The 23,458-nt window shown below is 40.5% G+C and overlaps 1 protein-coding gene across 2 annotated transcripts in view; it reads left to right on the forward strand.

Moving 5' to 3' along the window:
- GAS7 (growth arrest specific 7) overlaps positions 1–19,366 on the forward strand; it is a gene marked incomplete at both ends in the record, with an annotated part of 96,535 nt that extends 77,169 nt beyond the window's left edge. For both annotated transcript variants that reach the window (XM_079544321.1, XM_079544322.1), the window contains 7 exons: positions 3,195–3,269; positions 7,536–7,614; positions 10,811–10,939; positions 12,902–13,025; positions 16,385–16,464; positions 18,480–18,578; positions 19,253–19,366. In XM_079544321.1, the coding sequence (XP_079400447.1) occupies positions 3,195–3,269; positions 7,536–7,614; positions 10,811–10,939; positions 12,902–13,025; positions 16,385–16,464; positions 18,480–18,578; positions 19,253–19,366 (700 nt within the window). The remainder of the gene's footprint in view (positions 1–3,194; positions 3,270–7,535; positions 7,615–10,810; positions 10,940–12,901; positions 13,026–16,384; positions 16,465–18,479; positions 18,579–19,252) is intronic.
- Between the last annotated feature and the right edge of the window lie 4,092 nt (positions 19,367–23,458).

Raw genomic sequence — 23,458 nt, forward strand, 5'->3', positions numbered from 1 at the left:
TTGTAGCTCTCTGGATTTTCTTTATCTACTGTAGGATGCCAGGACTGAAACTCTTAACTATTTGAATGTGAGCACACAATGTACTTTAAAAAAGAAAAAGAAAAAGAAAAAAAAAAAAGATTAGGAAATAAACATCCAAAGAGCAACAAGAACAAATAAAAATTAAGACAATACACATGAAAATATGCTCAAAAACTGATGCTTCTGGTACCCGGGGAGTGAAATATTTAATGTTTTCAAACAAGTTAGTGGAAATAAGAAAATGAATTTTGTCTGTGTTGAAGCTGAAATAATTGCAAAAATTGGATTTTTTTGAGGTACTCAAACAGATCTAAGACCTAATGTTTTGAGGTACTAACAGATCTAACACATCTAAGGACTCTTGTAATGTCTGGTGTGTTGGTGTTTCAGAATGATCACAGTTGAGTATTTTCAGGGTAGGTAAACTGGCCAAGGCCAGCAAACAGTTTTCTCCATTTTTGAGGTATACCTTTGTCTTGCTGTTTTCTTCCACTGAAGATAAAGTCTTTAAGGTCTTTTTGCCAAAGGTTGGAGTGGGGGCCATTTTTGTCTTGAGGCTGTTGCACAGTAACCAGTTCACCTTTTTATAATTCTTTGAGGAACTACTGACTCCAGTAGTGTTCCTTCTTCCTTGCCTTCTTAGTAGTGTCTAATTCTTAATTATATATTTATTTGTATCCTGAGACTTCGGTCCTGCATTTATTTTGACTGCACAATTACACTTTTGTGTTTCTTACAAATGAATTGTTTGTTGTGCTTGGGAGCACTGAATAAAATACATTTTGGTTGTTGTAGATATTACTCACTTGTCTTTCAGTACAAAGTTTGGAGATTCAGAAGGTACTTCTCTCTCTGCCCTAAAGTGAGATTGATGGGACTTCTGCAGGCTTTGCTTTTCTTTTTTTGAGCTTTTGTCCTTTTCAGACTCCACAGAAAGTGTTTCGTAGATAGTCTTCACATTTGCCAGGAGCTAGATGCCATTCATCTTGCTTGCAGATTTTCTCTGGCACACTGTAACAGGATTTATTATTCCCGGTGCCATGGGTGTAGGAAGTTGTGTTGGTGGGTGGAGTAAAGGTGAGCTGCTGTTAGAACAGGGCTGCTGGGAGCCAGGCTCAGGGATCCGCTGACATGGAAACTAGGTCATTCCTGTGAATCCTTCCAGCACTTAAGGTGGGCCTGCACAAAAGCTGGAGAGGGACTCTTTGTCAGGGAGCGTAGCAATAGTACGAGGAATAATGGCTTAGAACTATAAGAGGGTGGATTTAGATTAGATATTAGGAAGAATTTTTTTACAGGGGATAGTGAAGCAGTGGCACAGGTGAAACTGGATGTCTCGTCCACAGAGGCCAGGCTGTATTGGACAGTACAAGTTCCAACCCCATATTACAGGCAGGAAAGGCTTTTCCAATTCAAACCATTTTGTGATTTGATGCAGAATTAGCCATATAAGTTTCTTTTGTCATATGTTTTAAATTGGTGTGAGAAAAGTGCTGGTAGATAGAGTTGTGAGTGAGGGAAGACAAGCTATGGTGCTGCTGGTGGCCCTGACTCATTCTGCTGGTTCTGCAGTCTGACCAGTGACCTACAAATGGGGACCAAGATGTGGACAGTCCACAACTTGATTGTTGACAAAACTGTGAACTGACACCTCTTTGTGGCAGAGCTGATTAGTGTGTTCTTGTAAAATTGGTCTTGAGCTGGCTGGTTTTGTGCTGAGAGGGTGGAGAGAAAAAGAACTCACTATGCTGTATGAGGTTGGTAGTTGCGCTCTGCTGTACTGCTGCAAAGAGCTGGGTATCACCTTGGTCTCAGCCAGCTGCATCTCAGAGTAACATCCACACCATATTTTCATCAGCCCAGAATATTAGGTATATTTTAGCTAGTCAGAAGGATCCCTTTGTCTTGAATGCACCACACACTGGAATGTGTGTTCAGCTAGCTACTGCAGGCTGGTATGCCACAAATATCCCACCTTCTGTCTCACTTTTCTTCTGTGTGTAGTTCAGCACAGAATCAGGAGCTGCTCCACTTGGGTGCCACACTGCTCTTCATCAGAGGTGCTAAACTGAGCAAACTTGTTTGAAAATTGGCAAAGCAGTTCGTAGTCAGGAGAACTTTGCAAATGTTTGACTAGGTGAAAATCATCAAGGGAGCTGGAGTTCAGCTTCAAGTGTGATTCACGTCACCTCTGAACCACTAGCTGTTCCTCCCCTCCCCGATGTGCAGTAAGAACTTACCCTATCACCTTGCTTAATGGTTCTCCCTGCAGCCATTCCTACAGTGTCAACAGCTTCACTCTTCCTTCCCACCAATGCTTGCAAGTTCAGCTGTTACTGGAATGGTGCTGCTGAGTGAATGCAGGCAAGGATCAGGACCCTGCGTCAGCACTGGGTGGGTAGGTGAAAGGCATGGGCTGCCCTCCTGCACACTGGTTGTAGAAGCATCTGCCACATATTCACCAGCTTTGTCATCTGTAACAGCAATTAGGAAGCATTTTTTGTCACTAGTGAAGTCCAGCACCCCAGATTCAGGGACCATGGCAAACATGGAGAAGCCATTTATGTACTGGATACTTGATACCATGTCTCCACTTGATTTTGTCTTTAATTAGATTGAGTTGATCTCTCTCACTTGCTGTTGGTGATTTTTTAAGGTCTTCCTTACACTCCTCAGGTCACATCTTTCTTCTTGTGGGAAACCATTCTCCAGTGGTTGACTATAGCCTGATAGCTGATGATGTCACATTGCTCACTCTCACTCAGAATTTTTCGTTGTAGCTGCATCCCCTTATCTTTGCCTCAAGGATGTATGACTTCATCTTTAGCAGTACACTGAGAAATACACTTTTCGAGTGAGCCCAAATTTTGCAGATAGTTCATGCTGTTCCTTGGAAACACTTTGTCCTTGTTATTTGTGCTCCAGAACTGTAGTTTTTTCTTCTAACTTTATCACATCTGCTCTCCTGCGTGTATCCATGTTCTTGACACCGCATTTTTAGCATATGGAAGGGAGAGAGAGATCTTGTGCCAACCACTGAAGATTAAAAGGAAAATTCCTGTGGCAAGATCCCTTCAAATACAGAGATTTTCCTTAAACTGTGCGTGTGGGTTTCTAGGTTAATGATGATTTACTGCTGTCTTTCTATTTTCTCTATGTGTGTGTGTGTGTAGGATAAAGATTGAGGAGGAATATGCTAAGAACCTGTCCAAACTGTCTCAGAATTCCTTGGCTGCTCAGGAAGAAGGGTAAGTTTTTCTCTGTGACTTTAGCAGAAGACAAGAATTTTTAACATTAAAGTCATTTCTCCCACACAGATACAGGCATTCTTCCTGAGCTCTTCCATTCAGTAGAAGTTTATTTAGCTTAGCATTTTGAGTGTATTGGGAAAGACAGAATTGGTGTGGAATATTTTTATTTTGAAGATATTCATGGTAAATTTTTATCAATACCTATATAAAACCTTGCATTTCTGATGATGTGTTTAATGCTGTCCTTGTTGGGACCAGCAGTATTTCACATAGGGATTAGCATGAATACATACTAAGTTACTTTGAATATGGAGGAATGTATAGAATAAATATGCAGCTGAAAACATATTCATTGCTGGAAAGGGAAGAATCAGAGAGGCCTTGCTGACGAAGAGTGGAACGCTCTTCATTTTCCTGGCATTGGGATGTCTCTGGCACCAGTACTTTTTTGCCTTAACAAAGACTGCAGAGCAAACCACAGCAGCAACACTTCAGAAATTATCAAGAAGATAATAAGCAATGTGCTTTGACTAGACTACACTTCTTTAGTAATAGTGAAAAGATACCACTCCTGAAGATACCACCACTGAAATCTGAGGCTGGAAATCATAGAATGGCTTAGGTTGCAAGGGACCTTGCAGCCCACTAAGCTCCAGCACTTGATTTGGGCTGGCTGTCACCCACTAGCTCAGGCTGCCCAGAGCCTTGAATACATCCCACAATGGGGCACCCACACCTCTCTGGGCAGCCTGTGCCATTGCATTACCACTTTCATAGTAAATAATTTCTTCCTAATATCTAATTTCAGTCTCCACTCTTCTAGTTTAAAGCTGCCCTCCCTTGCCCTATCACTACTCAAATGACTGTCCTCACCCTAATTCTATTGGGAGTGAAGCTTCACAAGATGTTTTCTCTGCTTCCAATAGACAAGAGGTCAGCCTTGTATTATTTCTCTAAGCATCTAAACTTATGTCCAGGTTTCAGCTGGGACAGAATTGATTTTCTTCATAGAGTCTGATATTATGCTGTGCTTTTGCTTGAGGAGAAAAACAATGTTGATAACAGCAGTGTTGTAGTTGTTAGCAGCTTCTCTCAGTGTTCTGCCAGTGGGAGGCCTAGGGGGCACAAGGAACTGAGAGAGGACAGAAACAGAACAGCTGGCCTAAACTGACCAAAGGGATAATTCCATACCAAATGACATGATGTGAACACTATGAAGCCGTGGGGAGTTGGTTAGGGGACTGGCTGAACATTGGTCTGCAAGTGGTGATCAATTATGTTTTGTAAATATATATACGTATGTATATATAATATTGCTGCATTATAGTTTTATATACATATATATATATAGTATATTATATACAGTAATATATATTATTATTATTTTCCCACCATGCTTGAGAGGACTCAACTCACTGGAGCAACGTTAAGAGTTTACAGATCTTTATTTTAAAATTACAGATGATGGGGAATTTTTAATGCTACTAGGGATGTGTAAATATGAAAAGGAGTTGAGGGAGAGAGAAGGAGCTGTGAAATTGTGGATCAGTCAGCTTTATATAACCTTGAGAAAGTGATGGAACAAGCAGTCAAGCTTTCTAAAAGCACTTAGTGGAAAACAAAGTGATGAGCAATTATTGTGGATAAATGCAGAACCAATGATGTCAAACAACCCAAATACCTCCAGTATGAGAATAACAGGCCCTGTGGAAGAAGGAATCAGCATCATAGCTGTTAATTTGGTGTAACTTTTGACAGTGGGAGGTTCTTGTAGGCAGGCAAGAAAAATGGGCAAAAGGCTGATGTTCAAAACTGGGGAAGAAATCATACTTAGTACTTAGCTGTGTGAGTAGCTATAGATTGAGAGTCCACAAATTTTGTCTCAAGTCTAGATTTTTTTTCAATATATTCATTAATGATTTGTGATAGAAAAAAGAATGGGTTTATTAAAATCAGAGATGAGGCAAATTTAGGAGGGCTGACGTAAAATTTGTAGAAAAGATTGCATTTCAGAATGAAATCAACTAGAGAAATCAGCTGAAGAAAAAAATTGAAATTCATTTCAGTAAGGAAAAAGTAACAGGTTTTATGCTTCCACAAGGATGTGAAAGATACAGTTGCATAACAGTTTGTGGGAGAAGGATCTGTTTATACTGAATCACAAGCTTATTCATCAACAACTTCATGCTGTTGTCTAAAAAAGCAATTGCATTGAGATCTGCAGAAGAGTGTCTGATACAAGATAGTGTGTGACCAGTTTAGCAACTGGAAGATGATGTAACTTTTGTTATGACACATTAAGAGGAATCTGGGCTGTTGGAAAGGGTCTAATGAAGGCATGTCCAGCCTGTGGGCCACACACAACCCTGGGCAGCCTCGTAAGATCATGAACCTTTATCATTATCATGTGATTTTTAGCAATATTTGTCATGAGTTGGTTGCACGTAGCTCAAGTACAGACTGTAGGTGACAGTGGAACTCTGTGCAGGTGAGGGCACGGTGCAGGGCTGACCCACCTCTGGGGCCCGCCACACAAACATGGTGTGACTGAGACCCACGTGTCGTACACTTTACATTATCATGAGAGCTGTGAATTTCACGAAGTTCAGGGGACTGAATAATTACTAATCCCAGGAGTTCCTTAGAAGTGTGGATGCTCATTGTGGGATCATCATTTCCTCTCTGAAGGAAAGAGGTAAAATGCCAACAGGATTTTATCATTTGTGAAATGAAACCAAATCATCCATGGAATCCGAAGGAAAACTTGTGCCAGAACTTGAAGATGAAGAATAGCTCACAGGTTCAGCTTTCTGGTGGATCTGACTACTCATTTAAATGAGTCAAACATGTGTCTTTGTGGCGGAAATCAACTTATCTGTGCTACCATGACAATGTTCAAAATGAAAAATTATGGCAAGCTGAAGTTATGAAAAATCATTTTGTACGTTTTCATACATTGGCTAATGACTCCACAGTCCTATTGAACAGCAAAAAATATGAAGCCTAGCTTTCATATCGGATTTGGTCATGACTCTTATTGGACTTTATCTGTCTTCCCAGAGAAAGATATCTCTTACTTCACAATCACACCTTATTCATATCATCACTTCTGTAGAATTGTAGAAAACCACAGAATCCTTAGAGCTGGAAGGGACTTTAGGTGTCATCTTGTCCAACTCTCCTGCAATGAACAGAGACACCTACAGCTAGATCAGGTGCCCAGAGCCTGGTCCAGCCTGACCTTGAATGTCTCCAAGGACTGGGCATCCACCACATCTCTGGGCAACCTGTGCCAGTGCCTCACTCCCTTGTTGTAAAAAACTTTTTCTTTATATCCAATCTAAATCTCCCCAATAAGTGTTTTTGACAGTGTAGATACATTTGTGAACAGATGTTTTCAAGAAGAGTAAAATTAGATTAAAAAAATCTCTGATAGGCATCTTAAGATATCTTAAGATGCCTATCAGACTAATTAAGATTTCAACCACTTCCATCAAACCAGACTGATGCATTAGGTTCACAAAAGCAAGGTCAAATATCCTACTGGTCTTATAGTTCTGTTGCCCTCTCCCCCCCTCCTTTTTTTTTTTTTTTTTGTCTTTGTTTTAATGAAAAATATTAAAAGAAATTGTTACTTATATACAGTAGCTATATTATATATTTTGTATGTGGCAAAGACAATCTTCACTTACTGTGGCCCAGGCAAACCAGAAGGTTTATATACCAGAAGGTATAGAGGATTGTACCTAAAATTGCACTGTCTAGAAAATAACTTGTCTAAAAGAAAAAGAAGGTGGGAGAAAGGACCTAATATTTTTCAAATACTTAACAGCTTCTGCACAGAAAATTAGAATTACTTGCTCACCGACTCGGTGTTTGAGGTAGAAGAGAAAGGAAAAAATGCACTTTTGAAAATCTGTTTTAATTATAAAAAAAGAAAAAAAGTTAATAAAAGTTGGATAAATATGTGTTTAAAATTTTAAGGATCAGATAGCAGAGTATCTTTCTTAAGGCCACTGTGGAATCTCTGCAACTGGAGGTGATTATGAACACTTTTCAGAGGTTTTCCACATACACTGCAAATGTGATTAGTTGGTCAAAGAGACCAGTTATCTTCAGAGATTTCTGCTGTCGCTATTCCATGATTTTGCAGAGCATGGTATGCTACAAATCTTTGTTGTGTCATATGAAGCTGTCTGATCAATCTTGATGTAAGGATGTTCAGAAAACTGCACTGATCGTTGCTATGCTGTGTTTTTCCAGCACACTGGGAGAGGCTTGGGCTCAGCTGAAGAAGAGTCTCGCTGATGAAGCAGAGGTTCATCTCAAATTTTCTTCTAAGGTAAATGGCTTGTTTTCCTTGTTGCAAAAATCTTTGCCCTCTAGTTGATGACTTGCCTTGAGTTTGTACAGATTACTTCTCTAGAGGAAGAAACAAAAATAATACTGTTCGGTTTCTCACCAAGAACCTGCTTTACCTGTCTGCAAGGAAGAGAACCAGGACTATGACTTGTTCATATTGTTAGCCTTTTTGAAAAGGGCAGTGGGAACTTTGTGTTATTCTCAGGTCTTCTCTCCAGTAGTGCCCAAGAAGACTTCTTATGCAAATTGTTGCTTGTACAATATGATCTGTTTTTTTCCCACCACATGTGACATACGCTTGCATCCTGTTAAATTGTTCACGTCTGTGGGTGATCAAGTTTAATATAGATGCACATATCTAAGTACAACAACCGTGTTCTGAAAGAACATTATAGCTCTGCAGTAAGTGATTATGCAGAAGTTACTCAGGCAACCAACTGCTGCCCTGGTAACCCACTGCTCTGCTTCAGACTTCTACTTCAAGGTTGTAATTAGTGAAATACTTTTTGCTCCCTATTGGTCTCCCAAATTGATCTCCAATGGGAGGAGGTGCACCCTGAATGACATGTAAATGTAGTCAAGCAGTGAATAGGATTCTTTTATTGTTTTGCTGCTCCTAAATCCTCCACAGAAGCTCCTGCAGCATCCTCTGAAGTCAACACTGATCCTTTAACTGCTTTTTCCTAACTCCAGCTTTCTTTCATTAACATGATGTTTCTAAAAATACTGATTATTGCTGTTATGTTCAGAAAAAAAATCTTGAAAGTAGTAATTGCATTTCTTATTGATAAACAAAATCCGTCAGTGCTGGCACAATGCAGGGCACACCAAGAGTAATCAAAACTAAACCTGACAGTGAAGATGCTGTCACATGAGGAGGGATTGCAAATACATTGGAGATGGTGACTGCTCTTGGGGCATTTAGTAAGTGTGGTGTTATGGCATTAGTGATACATGTAGAGACTGGAATGGCAATTGTAGGTACACGCACACAGGTGCATATATCTATTCTTCATGAAGGCTGTCATGGGATTGAAGCACTTCTCCAGTTGATTATCTTTCATTGAGCTCCAGGAGGTGAGTTCCGCTCTAGAAGAGAAGATGTGCATGTACCATAGTTTAAGTAATGATGGACTGGTCTGGTTGTGGTATTTTACCAGCCATTCTGGAAATAGTGCTGACGGAGCAGATAACTGCTGTCACTGAAAAGTCTTCTCTAATGTCCAGCACACAAAAATGGCGAGAGTTTACTTGCATTTTGAGCCTCTTGATGCATTTCCCATTGTTTTGGGGATCTCAGAATTTTCCAATCTCATTATTAAATGCATGTAATAAAAACCTTAACTTTCTGTTGGTCAAGGATGTTTACTGAAATTTCTTCTGTTTGCTTTCTCTGGCTCTGGGGATTTTCTTGAGGGTTTTTACAGCAATGCTTGATTGGATCAGATGAGTCAGGTTTCTGTCTTTCTTACCAAGGCTGATTGACTCATCTTGGATTGTTTGCTCAGGTTAACTCATTTATTGATGGAGGGATCTGAAGGGCTCTCTGACTATTCAGCTAGTTCAAACTCGTTTGCACACAGACATCTCTATCAATTATAATACGTTGCCTCTTCAGTTGCCACTGAAGCCACGCAGAAATTCTCTCTGTGACAGTTCTTATTTTCATTCAGCAGTGGAAATGCTACTGGCACAGATATGCATTCGTACCTCAGGTATTGAGCTTGTACAGGTGAGCTGGACCACAAAGCTGCGAACAGCTCTTTATTAGCTTGTCTGGGGTCATCATATCTAGAGGGTCATAAAAATACTGTCTGGAATTTTCCAGTCCAAATTCCCATTGAGAGAAACGTTATCACCCACAGTGGATCAAGTCAGCTACATCTTTGTCTGGCAAAATCTTGAGTACCTTTTAAGGATAGAAATTTCACAACCTCTCGGTTCGCTCTGTACCAATTTTCCACTACCATTCTTATGATATGTTTTAAAAACAATATTCTGTCTGAACCTTCCAAAGATATAATGGCCACAAATTCTCTGTTGTGATATTGCCTGGCCCTACAAAGAAGAATTTGGCTCTTTGACTTCCAAGTAATTGTAGGCAATATTAAATCACCTTGGTGCTACTCTCCAGCTGCCTTGTCAACGTCAGCTTTATTAACTTCTCTAGTAAGTGCTATGTGGCCTAGGCTATCTCTGTAGCATCTCTCTGTCAAAAGGCTGTACTGAATTCGAATGAAATGTCTCTCTCCATTAAAATAGTTCTACAGGAAAGCAAAAAATACTTGGTTTTAAGAACTACTTAATTATGCTCCGCTGGTCCGTGAGAAGTGACTGAGGACCAAACTCAGCTGCATAAGCAGAGCCCAGCACCTGCACTGGAAGGATGATAGAAAAAAAGTATTGGGTTGCTTCTGGGAGGGTGAAATGTCCTTATCCCTTCTGAGTGCATTTCCAAAAAAAATCAAGACCATGTATATGTATGAGAAAGTTACAGAGCAATGGGATGCAGACTCTATCAGAATTGAGAATTACTGACTGTAAAGTCTGGATAGTAAGAGCTAAGTGCCTGTACTTGTAGTCACAAGTGTGGTCTCAGTGGGTCTTTCCTGTCCATTTCACAGTGGTTTTCTTACCATTATTTGAAGGGACTCAGCTAACTGCTGAGACTTGCTTCTCTTTAGGCTCTCTTGCACCTAGCAGAAATAAATAGATAAAATGGGCCATTAATGGATCCCTTTTCCCAGTACATACAGACATGTAACCTCAGTGTGTTGAGTCACTTCACTGCAGTCAGGGTTAGCAGCTTTTGTTTGTGTTCTTTGGGTGTGTAAATTGCATCAGTTACATCAGAATTGGAGCACTGCATGCTACTGCATGAAGTTTGATCTTACATGCAAGAGAAGAGAGGATTTAACAGAGAAAGAGGAAAGCAAAATGTATGTCTTTCTGCTTCCCTCAGTAAATATTCTCTTAGCAGAGCTGTCCTTTGAGGAGGTGATGTTTGTAGTAGCATCACTCAGAGCTGACTTGGGCAAGAGAAATGTTTTAGTACAATACTGCCTGTGTCTGCAGTGCTTGTAGTGTTTACTCTGTCTTGATCTCTGATCAGCAGAAAAGCCAGGAATTACTGCTGAACTCTTCATTAATACCATTTTCCTTTTTTTTTTTATCAGCTTCAGAGTGAGGTAGAGAAACCCCTGCTCAACTTCAGAGAGAACTTTAAGAAAGACATGAAGAAGTGTGACCACCATATTGCAGACTTAAGGAAGCAGCTGGCCAGCCGCTATGCAGCTGTTGAAAAGGTGGGAGTGGAGAACAAACTGGAGAGTTTGAGATGCTGCTGTCTGGAACACAAAAACAACTGCCCTGTGAAAAGATTCTGTTCTATCACAAGGAGCCACAAAGATTTCTGCTGAGTGATTTCTGCTACTGGTTGTGCTTTACTGGGTTCCAGATGTGGTTTGCTACTTAGCTGAATTTTGGGAAGCTAAGAGCTGCAGCCAGTGCTCCTGTGTTACTGCTGAGTTAGCTTTTTGTTGCATCTGCTCTTTTTCAGTTTGCGATAACTTATTTCTGACATATTTGGTAGAAATATTCTTAGCTCATATGTGTCCAGAAGTCAAATGTATTGCCCTCAAAATCTAAGAGACACTGCGTTAGAACAGCAAAGGCCAAAAGCTCATCCACTTCAGTATCCTCTTGGACAATAGAAGCAGATGGTCAAAAAAGTTAGCTCAAACTTGGCACAGCAGTTTGCAGACACTCTCCCAGTACCAGTTTTCTGTGTCACAGCAAACAGCAGCACCCTAGTTTCAGGTACTGTTTTAACATAAGCATCCAGTAGGTAGCTGAGATCATGATTATAGAGCTGTGCCTATGAAAAGAGGTTTCTTGTGAGTAGCTGTTGGGAAGTAAGCTCAGCTGCCAAGATATTTGGGCTACATTGTGTGGTTCTTTGTCACGGTATCTTCACCCAGCATGCTCTCAGGTATGACGTGGAAAGAAAAACATATCACTCAGTTAACCCAGGAGGTTGTGTGGACTTCCATTTATGATCAGAGTGCATATGAGAAAGTTTGCTCAAGGGCAAAATTGTGGCAGGACGGACAAGATTATTAGACTGCATATATTCAGAGAAAGCACTTTTCTTGAAGTCTTCAGTAGGGGTATTGAAAAAGGTGAATCAGAAGACAGTAGAGAGATTGAAAAGGGTGAATCAGAATAAACAGACTTGAGAATAAAGAATGGTAAAGAAAAAAAAAAAAAGCTGTGTCTGCAGTTTGCCAGATGAAGCACATTGCTTCTCACCAGATTGCTTTCCTGCAGCTCCCTCTTGTGACCTGCCAAACTAAGCCTACTATCTTTAACACTGAAATGAAAAATTCAGGCAGTGCTTTGAGAGCATCTTAAGTTACTCTCAGGTGTGATGTGGGAAAACTGCAAGGTGATAACAGATTATCCAAATTTAGTTTTTGGCACTCTAACTTGAGAAAGAACAACATGACCTATTTTGTAACAAGCAGAACAGTTGAGGCAGAACAAGTTTTCCTTATGTATTTAGGCAACTTCAGCAAATGAGAAGACAACTTGCATAGGTATTGGATTACTTGTTCAGACAATTTGCTGATTTACCTGTATAATTTAAGTAATTATCCTGATAAATCAGGTCTTAAAATCTTGAAGAAATTTAAGGTGATTTAAGTAATCAGTTGTAAACAGGTCTCAGGTTATTGATTTCTGTGTTATGAGCTATTGTTGTCTCTGACCTGAATTAGTTTTTCTAAAGCAAGTCTAAAATTTCCTGTTGTTAAAGTTGCTGATAAATGTATATTGAAACTAGAAGGTAGTTGAAAATAAATTCTATAATGTAATTGAAATTCTTCAATTTGTTCTGAAAAAAGCATATGTAAGAGGTATTTGCTTAAGAGATTTGGAAGAAGTTTCAGCTCCTCTTTGTTCCAGAAAGAGTGAAAAAGTTATAGGGAACATTACAATCTGATTATGCCTTTTGGTACAGTGAGGCAGATAGACAGTGACCTGAAAGTCCAGATGATTTTGCAGTTTCATCAGTGAAAAATTCTGTATGGTGGTAGGACCCTTCCCTGAACACCATATGATGTCCTAGGAACTTGAATGCCAGTTAGAGCCCAGTTTTACGTAAAATCCCTGACTTCTTACTGACACATGCATGAAAAAGTCATTGAGGGCTGAAAGCAGGTGGAAGCTCTTTTCATGTAAACAATATGACCTTTAATTACTCCAAGGCCCGGAAAGCCTTGACAGAGAGACAGAAGGATCTGGAAATGAAAACACAGCAGCTGGAGGTGAAGCTCAGCAACAAGACAGAAGAGGAAATTAAAAAGGCAAGGCGGAAGTCTACTCAGGCAGGTGAGTACCTGCAGTTGTAAGCCAGTGGGAGGTAAGTGCAGCACTGGGGAACCAGCTAGGAGATCGTGGTGTGGATAACTGGGATCTAACTGCCCATCCATCCATCCACGTGTTTCATGTTTTTAAGACTGCAGCAGTGAAATCTAGAAATGAATCATAAAATCATTTGAATCAGAAGGGACCATTAAAGGTCATCTAGTCCATCTCTCCCACAATGAACCTTAGAAGCAGGGAATTCTTTTCAAAGGAAAAAACAGTCAGGTTTTTCTAATATGACATCAGGAAATGATTGATGATTTTGATAACTGAACTAAAAGGAGAGTGTTTTGTAGAACTGTACTTGTGTTTTGTAAAGTTGTGCTGAGGTAACAGTGTTTGTTAAACTTTATAAGTGGGAGTTAAAGAAATTTGTCATAGCCCGAAGTGTCTTTGAAATGGAATTAGTGCCCAGTTTCAGTGTAGTTAGCCTGCTTATGTGCTTTAGTTTCAGACAGAAACGCTTGAGTTGTGCTTTCATGTTGATGGTGCTGAGATAATGAGATGCCTGTCTCCCATCTGACCCCTCTGTTTTTAAGTTCCTTACGGTTTTCAAAATAGGTTTGTGACTTATTCAGGTTGTACTTAGTTCAGCTGAAAAATCTGCCAGCACAAGACCTATTGCCACTCATGTAGCAGGCTGGTGCTTGCCTAGAAGGCAGCAGATCTATGGTTTAGGCTCTCTCAAATCAGAGATCTAAACACACAGCTCTCCAACCACAAAGAAATGTAAGCAAATTATGGGGTGCTCTGGGGTAAGATTACTCTGCATCGCTCCTGTTGAAGCTGGGTTACTGTGCAACCAGGAAGGCAAGTTTTATGGGTCCAGAGGAAGAACAAGAAAGAAGGAGCCTGATTCCACCTATCAGCTAGGGCATCCAGATGACAGCAAGGAGTCCGGGGCTTTCCTTGGTGTGATTGTGGATCTGCAAATTCACACTTTTTCAGGTATGCTCAAATATTATACCAAAGATCTTTTAGCCCCTGGAGATCTCAGAGGGGCTCACTGCAGGCTTCTTCTCTACACATCACTTATAAGTGATGAAGGTAGCACGACCCACCCCACAGTACGACTTTTTTCTCAATTTCTGGCTGAAACAGTGCTGTTTACAGCTCAAACTAAGTGCAGTCTTAGCTTTTATTCTTTTTCTAAGGGTCATGAGTACTTGCAAGATTAAGGCCCATAGAACTGATTCTATTTACAGAGTTGCTTGGGGTACAGTGTTTGAATTTTCGGCTTTTCTGAAGTTCCTGTCAAAGGTAGTTACAGATCTTTGCTCAGCTGGGGAAGTTTCTTCCTTAAATTGTAGTTCCTTCCTTGGTTACTCACTGAATCAGTTACCCACAATGGTGTGGGTGCTTGCTATGCTGCCTACCTCTTTCTTTGAAAGTAAACTTTTTTTTTCTTCTGTTAATTAAGCAATTAAAATGATTTCTGTTCAACACATACTGAGGATATAGTAGTGCGTGTTACATTGTAGTGAAGACAAAACTTACTTGATTATATTTGTGCATGCTTTTTACAGAGACTCAAATCACTTTCATGGGATCCATTAGAAACTGTCTTTCTTGAGACCTGTAAAGCTGACCTATGCAGTACTGTTAGTAACATTACTACAAATGCATTTTAACTGTGGTTTCCATAGTTCATCACTTCACAGTCTGTCCTGTGGTAGAGTGGTCCTTTACAGTACTAAAACTCTAAGCTTTCTCAGCCTGTGTGGGTCTTGATGACACTAGTAAGAGTCATTTGCAGTTCGTGTATAGAGAGAACCATTTGAGGAGGAACAAATGCTTCATTGGTGATAGGAGACTGTTCGGTCAATGTTGTTAGTTTGTCCACCTGAAAATTCACAACCTCTGTTTGCTTTGATCATCAGAAATTGTTTGTATAGTTATTTACTAATTGTTTACTGAACAAAGTAAGAGCTGAGCTGAAGGTCAAATAGGAGTAACCAGTAGTTTGACTTGAGTCCCCCCATCACTGTACCAGACTTTATGCCACTGTTGCAGTGCATGGAAGTGGGAGGACTTGCCTTGTCCCACACATATGGCTACGCAGCAGCCCAGTGTTACTGATCTAGCTTTGAACTTAGGCAAGCTGCAAGTGGATGTATGACTTGAGATTTTCAGATGCTCCTTAAAACTACACCCTTTCTACAGTGCCATGTTACTAACAAGTAATGTTGCTTTTTCGCTTTCACGTCATGTGCTTTGTGACTTTCATGTTCCTGGCTGTGTAGTCTCTCAGCTTTACTGAGGTAGGTGAAGAATATCCAGTCTGATACCTAGGGAGCCTCCTGGAGCACACACAGTGTTCCTGAAAGCTTAGCCTTTAAGTCCTGAAATCTCAGTGCATTTTTTGTTTTTTTGTTTTTAAATAGACTTTGGTTGTCTCCCTAAATATTGAGTCTGTGCAAGATTTTTAGATGGATTTACTTATTTGACACTTGCTTGATCTATATTATCCCATTCACAGTTCTTTATTCTGCCCTGGTTTGTGTATAAAAATATTTTTGCACCTAAAAGAACAGTAAGAATTTGAACTCCAGACTAAGTCATTAAACCATTTGTGAAGACATAACTAAGAAAGAGAATTTACTATCCAGAAAGCAGTAGTATCTGAAAGTGACAGATTTCCTACCCGCATTCCCCTCTATATCAGAGCAGAGTGCTGCAATGGAGGAAAAATTGCACTAATTGCACCTTATTGTGGTACTGCCGTGGACAAGAAAGGAAGCATGGACTGGAATTATGCATCTTCAGGAAAACAAGTTATAGACTGCGCAAGGTTCAATTTGCTGCAAAAAAAGCTTCACTGGATCTCAGGCACCTAGAGCTTGATGCTCTCCTTTTTTAAGCTCATGTTAGAATGCAGTCTTAGCTACTATTCTGCTATAGGATAACTAGGGTTACTGTCCTATAGTTCCATGACTCATTAGTATTAATTTCCAACTTTAATTATTTTTTTTTTTCTGGTACAATTTTCTGTCTATGACCAGCTTTAATTTAACTGTAGTAACTTTCATAGTTCAGTTTATTTTGTAAAATATTACTTAGTGTTCATATTTTCCTTTTAAAATTTTCTAATTCCACTTCACTTTAATTCCTCACCTCCAACACCTGATCTTATACTAAACATAATTGCATGCACTGCATTGAAATTGTTTTTACTGTGCCAAATGAGTACCGTACAGCAACTGTATTCAGCTCTGCTAGGACTGAACTTCAAAACTTTGGGATGCATATTTGAAACAACTTCATTCTAAGCTTCATAATATTGGCCAGAAAGAATTAATGTGCTGCTGTCCTGAACTTTTCAGGAGATGACCTGATGCGTTGTGTGGATCTTTACAATCAAGCCCAGTCCAAGTGGTTTGAGGAAATGGTGACCACCACTCTGGTATGTAGTAACTCTGTGTAGCGTCTTAAGTTTATAACATTACCAGGTTGTAGTAGCTTGAACTAGTTGCAGGAAAAAGCACTGGGAGAATTAGATAATTAATCTCCACTGGTATATTGCATTCTTAGTTCTGAGAAAAACTCACATCATTTGGAGAATGCAGAAATAATTTCTTTGCAGAGTTCCTTTGCAGAAGGCTCAAAACCAGTTCAGAACTTCTTAGAGGCCAGAATGCTGGAATTTTCCCCAAGAAGGATGAAGTAATAACCAAGGAGCAAAGAAATGAAAATGAAAAGACACACAACACATACACTAAATACACTAAGCATTAATGAATTTTTGTTTCCCATGAGTATTGCCAGCTTAGAAGAGACAGAATTTAATTTCTTATTGCTCTACTTCTCTGAAGATCAGCACAGCTCACAGTGTTCACCCAAAGGGCATTTACCTTCAGGGTTAGTCATCAAAATGGTAAAATGCTCTTTTAGCTTTTACTTTCAGTGTTCCTTGAAGTGCATATACTTCAGCACAAGGGCTCCTCTCTCTCATGTCATTCCTTAGAATTCCTTAGACAATAGCCAGTTATTTTCAAAATTGGGAAATAAAAGCATCTTTTGTTAATATTTTTCTCACTGGACAAAAACAAAGCATCAAACTCCTCATAATAAAGAAGCAACCCTCCTATTCCAACCCTCCTGCCTGGGCGGGGTTGCTAGCCAGCAGATCAGACTGCCCAGGATCCTGTCCAACCCAGTCTGAATTCCTCCAGAGATGGAGCACCCACAACCCCTCTGGGCAGCCTGTGCTTGTGCCTTGCCACCCTCTGATAAAAAAAAGTCCTCCTAACATCTAACCTAAATCTCCCCTCTTTCAGTTTAAAACCATTGCCCCTTGTTCTGTCACTATCAGATAGTCTAAACAGTTGGTCACCTTCTGCTTGTAAGCTCCCTTCGAGTTCTGGAAGGCCACAGTGAGGTCTCCCTAGAGCCTTCTCTTCCCCAAGCTCAACAGGCCCAGTTCCCTCAGCCTTTCCTCACACAGAGCTGCTCCAGCCCTCTGCTCATCTCAGTGCCTCCTCTGGACCCGCTGCCAGAGCTCCATGTCCTTCCTGTGCTGGGGGCCCCAGGCCTGGACGCAGCGCTGCAGATGGGGCCTCACAAGGACAAAGTAGAGGTGGAGAATCATCTCCCTCTACCTACTGGCCACTTCTCTTTTTATGGTTCCTGGAGAATCTAAAGGTTTGTTCCTTAGCTTTAGAGGGAAGTCGTGGCCTGGAGGCTGCTCAGCAGGTTGGTTGGTGGGGACATGCAAGCTAAGGATCATGTAAAAATATGTCTTGATATACATCCTTATAAAACCCAGTAGCAGAATCATAATCCAGGAGACATGCTGCCCTTCCACAGACTTAATTGAGCCTCCTAGAGGGGAGGGAGGCAGAAAAATTCAGAAGGAAATTTAGAAACTACTTTCCTTTAGAAACTACCTTCCTTTATAACTGAAATGTTGCTGGGCTCCTCTCACTGCCAGCTGAGCTAGGTGGAGACTTGTCCCAGCCTATCATCTGTAACAAATAAAACTGTTCTTTTAGGGGTCTGGTTAGACTAAAAATAGTCAGGCCCTCTGAGTCATACATCCCAACACAGTCACCTGCTTCTCCATCTATTCACTGTAACTTCTGGTGCTAGCAACATAGCATGCAAAGCTTTTTGCCGGAAACAGATTTCCTCTTGCTTACAGTATCCCTAAAGATAATGTCTCCTATCTCTCCCTGAGTGGTCTCAGTTTTGGAAAGAATTCAGCCTTTTTTTCTGTCCTTTGGATCGGGATGAAGTGAATTCTTTTGCTTGCTCTCTCTGCTTCTTTGCAGTTTGAGCAATGTGCAAGCACAGAGTTCAACTCCAAAGCATGACCATGGGGTTGTATTGCACCGACAGGCAAACTTTTGTATATCGTCCTTTCTTTGGGCCTTTAAGCTCGGCTTCCAAAACAAGTGTACTTAATTTCTTCCTCTTTAGGAGCTTGAGAGACTAGAAGTTGAAAGGGTGGAGATGATTCGGCAACATCTCTGCCAGTATACACAGCTGCGGCATGAGACAGACATGTTCAACCAAAGTGTAAGTCTGCTCCTTGTTTGTCTTCGGTCTTTGCTGCTGCTGAGTTGAATGGTCCCCATTGTGGTCTGACTAACTTCCTATCAAAAGGAGATGTGAAAACTGCGTGTTGTCAGCTGTTAGCTTTCAGCCTGCAGCCTCATCCTCCAAGACTCTCTGATCCACTTAAATTTCATACCACTGGATCCCAGCTTTTTGTTTGGGTTTTGAATTCGTTTGACCAGCGTGAGCTGTTAACAGCTCTCCTACTGCCTCAAAGTCATTTATTCTTGCAAAGAAAGATAGCAAATACACAATTTCACTGTTGGAGAAGGGAGCATATATATTTATATTTTTTCATTTAAAAAGTTCAAAAAACTGTCTAGTTTTCAAATATTAAAAGGCAGGTGGATTATGCTGACCTGTAATGCACGGTTTTGTTTGATGCAAGATACAGTTTGCAGAGTAGGAGTCTGAAGATGGACTGGCCAGTGCCTGCTGTAGGAAGCTTGTCTTTGCCTGGCAAGGCAAGCCTGGTTCCCACCCTGGCTGTTGTTCACCTGCTCAAGTACATGTAGTTCTTGGTTATCTGCAGATGTCACATAGGCATGCTCATAGCTGTTCTATAGTTGAGAGCAATGACCGTCTCTGCTTGAAATGCGCCCTTGACTTTTTAATTCTTGTTTTGTTCATTTCAGACAGTAGAGCTTGTGGATCAGCTGCTTCGGAAAGTGGATCCTGCCAAAGACAGGGAACTGTGGGTAAAAGAACACAAAACTGGAGATATTCGACCTGTGGACATGGAAATATAGACTGTTCTTACAGTTGTGATGAGCCCACTGAATTAACCAGGCTAATGTTTTTTTTCTTGGGGTCAGAAGAGTATAGGGCAAAGGTTGTTCCACTATCAGACACCTTGTAATTTATGCCTGTACAGGCTGTTAAATTCAGTCATAAAATTTGTCCTTGTTGTGCTAAGCCTTAAGCACCAAACATTCCAGGGTGAAGAAAATAGATTTGTGCTTCCCACCAGAAGTTCCCAGTTGCACTCATCTTCCAGAAGAAATCTACTTTCTGGTACAGAGAGAGCTCTGTTCTTCTGTGACTTTTGTGCTACATCCCTTGCATGACTATCGTATATATTATGTTAGAACAACCACTCAGTGCGCTTCTGGCCAGCCAGCAAGTAGGTAACCAAACAGTGCAGGAGGCAAGGAAGTGCTGATCGAGAATCCCAGGCCTGTCACCGACTGCTTTCATAACCACAGACAAGTCAATAAACATTTCTGGCTCCCCCATCAGTTAAACGTACATATCTTGCATCGCTGTTGTATGAGTACATTGATTTCATACAACATAGTTTCCCACAATGGCCCTTTGGAAACACCTACGGAGAAGACCCCTGTTCTCCCTGTTTTATACTCCCTCTCAGGGATATATAAACCCAGTATCATCATTTTTGTGCTAGGCCAATCTATAAAGTGTTACCATCCCTGTTGTTCAACAGGAAAGATTTGGTTGTGCTGTACCTACCTCATTAGCTGTTGGAGTGCCCTCAGTGACAGAAGAAGGTTGCATAGCAAGAAATAAATGAGATGTTCTAAAACTTTCTGCTTATGCAGGATGTTTTCTCATAAAGACAGCCCTCTAACATTTTGTTTGGGATCTAGATTTAAATTGCTCTTTGTTGGTTTCTGCAGGTGAATATCAGAGCCCTTAGCTATATTTATTCACCAAATTTGCGTAGATGAATTGTGACTTTTATCTTTTAGAGCCTGATTTTCAAAGGTGCCATGTACTTTTGATTCTAGACTGCATCAGGTGTAGATGTAGGTGCTCAGCATTTCTGAATCAGATTCTTAAATCAGTTTCTCCTATAGTGTGAACTACCAGAAACTCAGAGCAGCTCCTGGTACAGAGTGTTGTGTAGTTTGGAGACTGGTTTTCAAAAGGTATTTTCTTCTCCCAGTGTTATTTCAGATTTTTGCTCTTAATCTGTTTTCCAGCTTCTCTTACTCAAGATTCTTACTTCAAGTCCAGAAGAAAGAGAGAGGTTCTACATTTTCCCTCTCGGAGATCTTCAGAGGCAGCCTGGGTATGGTCTTGGACCATCACCCTTGGTGACCCTGCTTCAACAGCGGGTTTTGACCAAATGATCTTTAGAGGTCCTTTCCAAACACATCCATTCTGTGAGTCTGTGAAACCTTCATTCTCACCACTGTGGCCTTTCCTCATTGTCTACTGTGGTGTTAGCTGCTGTTTTCCAGTATTATTCCTTTAGATCCACATTTTTGTTCCACTTTTATCTTGTTAGCATTTCTTTTTCCCCGGTATGGAGCTTCTGTCGTTCATCTGTATGCCCTTCTAGGCTTCTCTTCACCAATCTCAAGTTACTGTGCTGTGAGAAGATCTCTGAGAATTAATCTTTACAAATACAAGCTGAGACATAGAGAAGTCTTATCTGAAATATGTTTTTAATATTGATTATTTTTCTGGCTCGTCATTTCAAACTTGCATTTTCCTGTTGTTCCTTTTTTTCTTTCCCCGCCATTTCTTTACTAGTATAGATTCATAGAAAAAAGGTTGGTCACCTTTTATTCACCTGAGTTATTCCCATCTTGCAAATGCCTCTTCAGCTCCTTTCTCCGCTATGTCACTAGCTTTATAAACCTTTGCACATCAGCAGGTGCAGTGTTGTGACTGTTGCATGCTAGGATCATTGTTCCTGGTGTTACTGATTGTTAGAGCTGACATCTCTTATACTGCACTTTTGTTACACGCTTCAGAATTTGCAGCTGTAATTTTATTCTTGGTGTTGGAAGCACCCAGCATGTTGATACTTGAAACATGGTTTAAGTGTCACTCGGTCCCAGAGCTATGTAAGACTACACACTTTTCCCTCGCCTCCTGTTTCACTTGAATGAGGAGGTTTTCTGCTAAATTGTCTTTTTCAGTCTTCGTATTCCTTTGCGGTCTGTCTTCAGTATGATTCTTACTGGCATACTGATGTGTACTGCTGTCTCTTCCATGCACTTCAGGGGGCAGGTATTTTTGGTTTGTTTTTTGTTTTCTTTAAACCACAAATGCAAGGTGAGCTTTCCAAACTTCAATACCAAAATTATATACTTAAGAGCTGTATCTAAGGTTGACCCCTGTATTCTAACCCGTATTGCAAATTTGAGCAATCTTGATGACCCATCACCACATTCGTGGTTTGATTACAAAAACAAGCTAGTCATGCACTTTATATGGTATTCTCCTTATTAAATATATGAAATACTTTGTTAGCAATTTATTTTTTCCTCACTTTTTTTTTCACAGATATTTATTATTTTATTTGTTCGTGGCTGGAAATGCTGTCCATTAGCACAAGTTTCTCTCAGGACTGCAGTTTATTTTGGTTCCTATTCTGAGGCGTTCTTAAGCTGCTCTCAGTTCTCACTTGAATTTTCTGATGACTTGGGGTTTATTGGTTTTCTTTGGTTTTAATTATATTATTTCTAGACAGTGATCCTACTTCTACTTTTTGATCCTCTTGAAATGTTGCAGGGAAGCATAAGCTGCACAGAATGATAATTCTTTTGGTGGAGGCTGTATTTTTTTTTCTTCCAAAACACAAGGAGAACACCTTCACCTAGTTGCTGCTTGCCTTTATTTTGCCCAACTTCTCACTTGGATCTAGTCTGCAATGGGTGAAATGCTTCCTTTACAATAAGACTTAATAATAATTTTCTAGCTGGTAAAATCATTAGGAGTGTTTTGCTATTGCTTGTAAATAGTTTCCATCTTATTTCCTGGGAATGATACACCTTCGTGGTACCACACTGCAGAAAGTGGGATCTGTGATTCTTTGCCCATTGCATTCTCTGACTGATGGATCTTGGACAACGTGAGGCATAACAAATAAGGGAGTGCTGGAGACCTGGTGTTTCTGAATGGACTTCATCTTTTAAACTGCTAGTGGTGTTTTTGTTCCTAACAGGTGAAATTTCAGCATTTCTTCATTCATCTTCCAATAAATTGAAAAAAAAGCAGTTGTTCCCAGTCTTTACTTCTCCGGACCAAGATCAAGCTTGATGTTAGGCTGCAGCATGCATGTGAAAGCATGAGGATGTTTCAGTGTGACTGATTAATAGGAACAGCAGAATAAGTCTCTTGCCTCCATAGGTCCTGAGCCCAGGTGTGATCTCGTTCTTTTTCTGGCTGGCTAGTACACACATCATACAAGTTTTTACTGTTCAAGACACTGCAAATAATACACTTTTTTGTGGTTTGGTGTGGCTGTCTTGCATCTTCACATGGCTCCCTGGTCACAGAGCAGAAAATGGGCTGTTGATCAGCATTGATTGTTTTCACCTAAAGAAGTGCAGTACAGTTTGTGGGAATTTGCCTCTGACTCCCATCTTGTAGGCCTCCTTGCCCTGGTGTTTTTTGAAGCTGCCTGAGCTTCAGAGCCCTGCCCCTTCTGTGCAGCTCCTTCTCTCCCCAAGTGGTGTAGTGATATTCTGGTCTCATGCTGCCAAGCCTCTGGTTTCCCAGTGATTGATCTCTGCTTCAGCCAGAGCTTTTGAGCTCTTGTCTGAGGTAGAGGGGTCCGTGAACTCCTGTGGCTTTGAATCCTTTGAATGTTCTCAGTCAAAACAAAGTTTTATGCAACTGTAATCTCAGCTTCCTAACAGAATGCTGGTATTTTATTCATTGTTCCAGCCTGCCTGTAAATTCTCTTTTCTGGCTCAAGGCACTGTTAACTCAATAGGAAGTCCTTTTTGCAAGTCTTTCCTGGAGATATTCTTTTAGGTCTTTTTTTCCTAACAGTATTAGTTCCGGATCCAATGCTGCTGGCTAATTTCTGTTTGAATTAATGAACTGAAAGTGATGACTTATTTGCCACGTGAGCCAAGTTC

The sequence above is a fragment of the Tetrao urogallus genome (assembly GCF_951394365.1).
Source record: "Tetrao urogallus genome assembly, chromosome: 18".
NCBI classification, from domain to species: domain Eukaryota; kingdom Metazoa; phylum Chordata; class Aves; order Galliformes; family Phasianidae; genus Tetrao; species Tetrao urogallus.